Source organism: Coregonus lavaretus (assembly GCF_964263955.1).
Source record: "Coregonus lavaretus genome assembly, chromosome: 22".
NCBI classification, from domain to species: Eukaryota; Metazoa; Chordata; class Actinopteri; order Salmoniformes; family Salmonidae; genus Coregonus; species Coregonus lavaretus.
The window spans coordinates 14034606-14042365 of NC_140009.1; the positions used below are offsets into that span (position 1 = coordinate 14034606).

Consider the following 7760-nt stretch of genomic DNA (forward strand, 5'->3'; position numbering starts at 1 on the left):
TACCGCCCCAACAGATCCACAGATTATTTAATCTCAATCGCACTCCACACTGCCCTTTCCCACCTGGACAAAAGGAACACCTATGTGAGAATGCTGTTCATTGACTACAGCTCAGCGTTCAACACCATAGTGCCCACAAAGCTCATCACTATGCTAAGGACCCTGGGACTAAACACCTCCCACTGCAACTGGATCCTGGACTTCCTGACTTGCCACCCCCAGGTGGTAAAGGTTGGCAACAACACATCTGCCACGCTGATCCTCAACACGGAGGCCCTTAAGGGGGGCGTACTTAGTCCCCTCTTGTACTCCCTGTTCACCCACGACTGTGTGGCCAAGCACGACTCCAACACCATCATTAAGTTTGCTGATGACACAACGGTAGTAGGCCTGATCACCGACAATGATGAGACAGCCTATAGGGAGGAGGTCAGAGACCTGGCAGTGTGGTGCCAGGACAACAAACTCTCCCTCAACGTGATCAAGACAAAGGAGCTGATCGTGGACTACAGGAAAAGGAGGGCCAAACACGCCCCCATTCACATCGACGGGGCTGTAGTGGAAACTATCATGGTCCAAACACACCAAAACAGTCTTGAAGAGGGCACAACAACGTATTTTCCCCCTTAGGAGACTGAAAATATTTGGCATGGGTCCCAAGATCCTCAAAAAGTTATACAGCTGCACTATCGAGAGCATCCTGACCGGTTGTATCACCGCCTGGAATGGCAACTGCTCGGCCTCCAACCGTAAGGCGCTACAGAGAGTACTGCGTATGGCCCAGTACGTCAATGGGGCCAAACCATTCAGGATCTATATACTAGGCGGTGTCAGAGGAACGCCCAAAAAAATGGTCACTGACTCCAGTCACCCAAGTCATAGACTGTTCTCTCTGCTACCGCACGGCAAGCGGTACCGGAGCGCCAAATCTAGGTCCAAAAGGCTCCTTAACAGCTTCTACCCCAAGCCATAAGACTGATGAACAATTAATCAAATGGCCACCCGGACTATTTGCATTGACACCCCCCCCCATGTTTTTACACTGCTGCTACTCACTGTTTATTATCTATGCATAGTCACTTTACCCCTACCTACATGTAAAAATTACCTCGACTAACCTGTACCCCCCGCACATTGACTCGGTACCTGCACCCCCTGTATATAGCCTCGTTATTGTTATTCTATTGTGTTACTTTTTTTAAACTTTAGTTTATTTAGTAAATATTTATTTTCTCTATTTTCTTAAAACTGCATTGTTGGTTAAGGGCTTATAAGCAAGCACGGTAAGGTCTACACCTGTTGCATTCGGCGCATGTGACAAATAACATTTGATTTGATTTGAGTATGTTACCAATCCGTTCTCCTCTCCGTACAGTAGTCACAGTTCAGAGGTACAGTAGTAGAGATATTCCAACATATTAATTTCATTAATTTGCTCATTGACTCTGTTTCTATTTGAAGTTGTATTATTTTGTGCTGCAGCCTCAAATAAATATTAGAAATGTGAAAATGTTTTGATATCAGGTGTTGTTTATTTACAGTAGTTAGACAGTATGTATTTGCTGCCCATACTTACAGTATTATGTGTTATTACATTTTTACATGCAGTCACATTCTTAAGACCTGTGGAGTGCTTTAGATAATGAAGGCTGTCCTATATTGTTGTGCGAAATCAAAGATGATGTCACGACTTCAGCCGAGGCGGCCTCCCCTCCTTGTTCGGGCAGGCTTCGGCGTTCATCGTCACCGGAGTACTAACCACTGCCGCCCCAATCATCATCACAATTGTCTTGTCAATCACACACACCTGGTTCTATTCCCCTAATTAGTCTGTGTATAAGTGTTCCCTCGGCCCCCTTGTCCTTGTGGGTGATTGTTTATTTGTGGAGATTAGTGAAGCTCGGTGGAGCTCGTGTATTGTGTATCGACGGGAGTATTTTTCCCGTATGCCTTGTATTTTCCAGTGCACCTGTTTTGTGCCTTGGAGTGTGTTTGACTTATTTTGGTGTAAACCTATATTTTGAGGATTAAAGCCTGTTATTCTGTGATTTACCCTCCTTTGCCTGACTCCTTCATCACCACCTCATCACAGAATCACCCACACGAATATGGAGTCAGCGGGAGAGACCCACATGCCTGGAGTCGTGGAACGGTTCCAGGAGCATTCAACTATGCTAGCCAGCTTGGGTGAAGCGATGGGTCGGGTTCTTCAGGTCGTCCAATGCCTGGAGAGGAGAGAGCCCGATCCGTCGAGACCAGCTGGTCAACCGGATCCCGCAACCTACACCCCAGCACCCGGAGGGATCCAGATATCCCGACCAGGGGAGTTCGACGGGACAGCGGCGCTGTGCCAAGGATTCCTTCTCCAACTGGAGCTCTAATTCTCCAGCATCCGGCCGGTTCCATCGGAGCGGGAGAAGGTGTCCGCCCTCGTCTCCTGCCTATCGGGGAAAGCCCTGGAGTGGGCCAACGCGGTGTGGAACGAAGGAGGAGCCACGTTGGAGAACTACGGGGAGTTCGCTCACCTCTTCCGGGCGGTCTTCGATCACCCGCCCGAGGGTCGAGAGGCGGGCGAGCGGCTGGTCCACCTGAGGCAGGGGACGAGGACTGCGCAGGACTTCACATTGGAGTTTCGCACTCTGGCAGCGGGGTCCGGGTGTAACGAGCGGGCCCTGATCGACCAGTTCCGGTGCCATCTGCGAGAGGACGTCCGACGGGAGCTAGCCTGCCATGACACCATGTTGTCCTTCTCACAACTGGTGGACATGGCCATTCGTTTGGACAACTTGCTGGCAACCAGAGGATGTCCTGGAGGAGGTCTGCCCGTTTCCACCCCGGACGACTCGGATCCCGAGCCGATGGAGCTGGGTGGAGCTGCTGGCCGAGAGAGCGGAGTAGGACAGCACCAGTGCCACACTGGTGGCGCGAAGGGACATTTCACCACACGTTGTCGTCAAAGCTCTTCTGGGTTTGGAGGCGGCAGGCAGGGCCCTCTTGCATCACCCCAGGTATCGAACACCCACACTCGTTCAGAGCCCTCTGCTGCGCATTGTAAAATACTTGTCTCTATTCCTGAGCACACGGTAGTTCCCCAGTGTAAGGCACTAGTCGATTCAGGGCATTCACACACCGTATAGGCATTCCATTGATTCTCCTATCCATTCCACGCCCCATCAGAGCACTTGATAGTCGACCATTAGTGTCCAGGTTGGTTAAGGAAGTTACTGCACCAGTCACCATGATTACCCAGGAGACTCATTGTGAGCAGGTTACTTTTTCCATTATTGAGTCCCCTGCTTTCCCTGTGGTATTAGGTATCCCTTGGCTAGCACTCCACAACCCCACCTTCTCATGGCCGCAGAGGGTTCTCACGGGGTGGTTGCGAGAGTGTCAGGGTAGGTGTCTAGGTATTTCCGTTGGTGCAACCACAGTGGAAAGTCCAGACAGTACCTCCACCGTGCGCATTACCCCTGAATACCTTGAACTGGCGCAAGCGTTCTCTAAAACGCAGGCGACTAAATTACCACCTCATCGGGCGGGGGATTGCGCAATAAACCTCCGGGTAGACGCTGTACCTTCCAGGAGTCATATATACGCCCTGTCACAGGCTGAAACGGTGGCTATGGAAAAATATGTCACCGAGTCCCTGCGCCAGGGGTATATACGTCCCTCCTCTTCACCTCAGTGTCCAGATGGGCTACAGTACATGCCTGCTCTTGTCCGTGATCGTCTGAACTACTGGGCACACACGTCACCCTCCTCTGGTCACCCAGGTATCGGCCGTACAGTGCGCTGCCTGACCAGAAAATACTGGTGGCATACCTTGACTAAGGACGTGAGGGTGTATGTCTCCTCCTGCTCCGTGTGCGCCCAGAGTAAGGCACCTAGGCACCTCCCAGCTGGTAAGTTACAACCTTTACCAGTTCCACAACGACCATGGTCTCACCTAAGTGTGGATTTTCTAACTGATCTTCCCCTCTCCCAAGGTAACACCACCATCCTGGTTGTTGTGGACCGCTTTTCTAAAGCCTGCCGCCTCCTTCCTCTGCCCGGTCTCCCCAAGGCTCTGCAAACTGCGGAGGCCCTGTTTACACACGTCTTTCGGCACTACGGGGTACCAGAGGATATAGTGTCTGACCGAGGTCCCCAGTTCACATCCAAGGTCTGGAAGGCGTTCATGGAACGTCTGGGGGTCTCGGTCAGCCTGACCTCTGGGTTCCACCCCGAGAGTAATGGGCAGGTGGAATGTGTAAATCAGGATGTGGGTAGGTTCCTGCGGTCCTACTGCCAGGATCGGCCGGGGGAGTGGTCGGTGTTCTTGCCATGGGCAGAATATGCCCAGAACTCTCTCCGCCACTCCTCTACTAACCTAACACCATTCCAATGTGTTTTAGGTTACCAACCGGTTCTGGCAGCGTGACACCAGAGCCAGACCGAGGCTCCTGCGGTGGATGACTGGTTTCGGCGCACGGAGGAGACGTGGGACGCTGCCCACGTTCACCTCCAGCACGCCGTGCGTCATCAGAAGGCCAACGCTGACCGTCACCACAGGGAGGCCCTGGTCTTCGTACCGGGGGATCGGGTCTGGCTCTCGACCCGGAATCTTCCCCTCCGCCTGCCCTGCCGGAAGCTGAGCCCGTGGTTTGTGGGGCCGTTCAAAGTCCTGAGGAGAATCAACGCGGTTACGTATAGGTTGTTACTTCCCCCTGATTACCGTATTAACCCCTCGTTTCATGTGTCTCTCCTCAGGCCGGTGGTGGTTGGTCCGCTCCAGGAGTCTGAGGTGCAGGAGGTTCCTCCACCTCCTCTGGACATCGAGGGGGCCCCGGCGTACTCTGTCCGTGCCATCCTGGATTCGAGGCGTCGGGTGGGGGGCCTTCAGTACCTCGTGGAGTGGGAGGGGTACGGTCCGGAAGAACGGTGCTGGGTCCCGGTGAGGGATATCCTCGATCCCTCCATGTTACAGGATTTCCACCGTCGCCATCTGGCTCGCCCTACTCAGCGTCCTCCTGGCCGTCCCCGAGGCCGGGGTCGGCGCGCTGCTAGAACCGTGCGTCAAGGGGGGGGTACTGTCACGACTTCCACCAAGGCTGCCTCCCCTCCTTGTTCGGGCAGGCTTCGGCGTTCGTCGTCACCGAAGTACTAACCACTGCCGCCCCAATCATCATCACAATTGTCTTGTCAATCACACACACCTGGTTCTATTCCCCTAATTAGTCTGTGTATAAGTGTTCCCTCTGCCCCCTTGTCCTTGTGGGTGATTGTTTATTTGTGGAGGTTAGTGAAGCTCGGTGGAGCTCATGTATTGTGTATCGACTGGAGTATTTTTCCCGTATGCCTTGTATATTCCAGTGCGCCTGTTTTGTGCCCTGGAGTGTGTTTGACGCATTTCTGCGTAAACCTGTATTTTGCGGATTAAAGCCTATTATTCTGTGATTTACCCTCCTGCGCCTGACTCCTTCATCACCACCTGATCACAGCGGAGTGTTTTTCATCTTCTTCTTATAGTCTTCATTAAACTGTTCACTCTGGGCCACAGTGAAATGGTTCTTCCAGTCACCAACCTTTCCTGGAGTGTGACAGACAGACAGGTATAATGATAGTTTGAAAGTTCAGTAGATCAGAAGAAAGTATTCCAATGTCTCCACACCAGGTACCAGCACAAATGTTATGGTGTCTGTGATGACGTTGTGTCTCTCAGTGTGTTCATGTGTGTCTGTTGTGATAGCTGGAAGAGCTGAGCTCCAGCAGATTAATATTTATTTCTCTCTCTCATTCTCTCTCTCACTCACACACACACACACACACACACACACACACACACACACACACACACACACACACACACTCACCTTTGCGCATAAAGGGGGATATCTTAAAGTCCATCACAAGGTCCTTGGAGTAGTTGGCCATGTTGTTCTTCTTCATGTTGTCAAACTGCACTCCTCCTCTCACCCTCTCCCTCTCCTCTGCTGAAGGAGACAAACCTAGGAAGGAGCACAGCCTGTCTAGCTCTCTCCCCGTATCCTGCAGGAACACATACACACTAGATATCGACAGTGGAAACAGCTAACCTCCTAGAGCAGCAGTTAGTATGGCTCTTGAGCATATGTGTGCACTGAGATCATTAGACACATCTCAATAATACTGCAACACACACATTGCATCAGTATTCTACTCACCTCAACCATGTCCTCATAGAAGAGGTAGAGGATTTTGGAGTGAGTCTGTATCTTCTCCCACCAGCCAGTCACATGGTCATACCAGGAACCAAACACCACTGAGCAAGTGCAGAGTAGACAAATTCATGGAGTGCATGGGGACTATTATCACTTACTCATTCAATCACTCCTTTATACTCTCGTTCACTCACTCTTTCCATCCATGAATCTCTGTAAGAAGTTGTTCCAGTCTCCTGGCTCTGGCTGGGCCTGGTTCATGCGGTCAAAGTGGAAATAAGACACTGCATTGTCCTTGGCATTACGGGCCACATACACTATCTGCAGAGAGAGAGATTGCATTTATATATAGCGGCTATATAGTGGAGAAACATGGAGGAGAAGTTACAAATACTGTACCCTGCAGTTCTGCTCCCAGAAGGACTTGGGCAGCAACTGGACTGGGAGGTGAGTCTTGATGAGGCGAGGAGAGGTGGTTAAGTTGTCCAGCACCTCCACCCCTAGGATAAACATTAGAATAACAAAGTAGCTGTTTGATGGATATTAACACTGTTCAGCCGTTCCTGTCATGATATAAAAAATGGAATTACTGCTTAGGACTTTATCTAACTTTTAACAAAGAAATGGCAAAATGAGAGAAGTATGATTTAATTTATCCAATTCTCTATTCTAACCTGGAGGGTAAAGAGGAATGAGCAACTCCAGAAAAGGAACCTTCTCAAAGATGGGTGTCTGACGCTCAGGGTCTGTCTGGCCAAAATACAGCAGGTCTAGAATGTAGGAGACCCATGTGGTACCTAAGAGAGGGATACAGATAGGGGACGGATACACAGTCATTCACTAACCAAAACACTATCTTTAATGAAACATCAACATCAGACTGAGAGAGACCTGCTTTGGGGTAGGTAGCGATGATAATGTAATCTGGTCTGGCCTGGAAGTTCTGTACATTGTCCCAGTTGTCAGTGAAGTAGTTGGTCATGGAGACTCCATGGAAGTCAAAGAGTTTTGGTCGAGGTGGCAGCTCCATCTGTAAAAGTGGGACATGTATTTGGTCAAGGATCACCACAGGAGTGTTAATGCTTGGATGTGAAGTTTGAACAGAATATTTTAGCGATCCGAATGGTTCTATAATTCAAACATAGAGAGGAATAACGCTCCATTGATATGCTCGCCTACAAATGTTAACAAAGACTAAGTCTTAATGTTTCTTTAAACGATGACAGTAACAACGTACTACACATGATAGTAATTCCTACATACCAAAATAACTGACTTACCCTGCTCTTTCTGAGTAAGATACCTCAGGGTGAATACACTGCTTACAAAATGTCTCCTCTTTTAGTCTCAGTGCTCCTCCTTTCCTGTCTCCTCCCCCATTCTCTCTTCCCTCTTTTGTTTTTCAGGGTCTGGTTTGTTCTGGCTCTACTCCAGAGCTGAGGGGTTTTCTGCTCTCTTTCACAGTATCTCATGTGTCACTACTAAATCACCAGGGGGCACTTACATTACCAGACATATACCACTAGGTGGCAGCTGACCATTATAATGTCTGCTGGACACAGGATTGAGCAAAGTTATTAT

General features: G+C 50.1%; 1 protein-coding gene across 1 annotated transcript; it reads right to left on the reverse strand.

The window, feature by feature from the left end:
• Window positions 1-5474: 5474 nt before the first annotated feature.
• On the reverse strand, window positions 5475-7494 carry LOC311149526 (cytosolic sulfotransferase 2-like; the record flags this gene model as incomplete). The annotated part of the gene is made up of 8 exons (XM_084186707.1): window positions 7460-7494; window positions 7071-7209; window positions 6854-6976; window positions 6579-6679; window positions 6374-6500; window positions 6183-6280; window positions 5853-6027; window positions 5475-5569 (listed from the first exon to the last, which is right to left on the reverse strand). The coding sequence occupies exons 2-8, from the start codon at window positions 7207-7209 to the stop codon at window positions 5475-5477; spliced, it is 858 nt and encodes a 285-aa protein (XP_084042833.1). The 5' UTR covers window positions 7460-7494.
• Window positions 7495-7760: the final 266 nt, after the last annotated feature.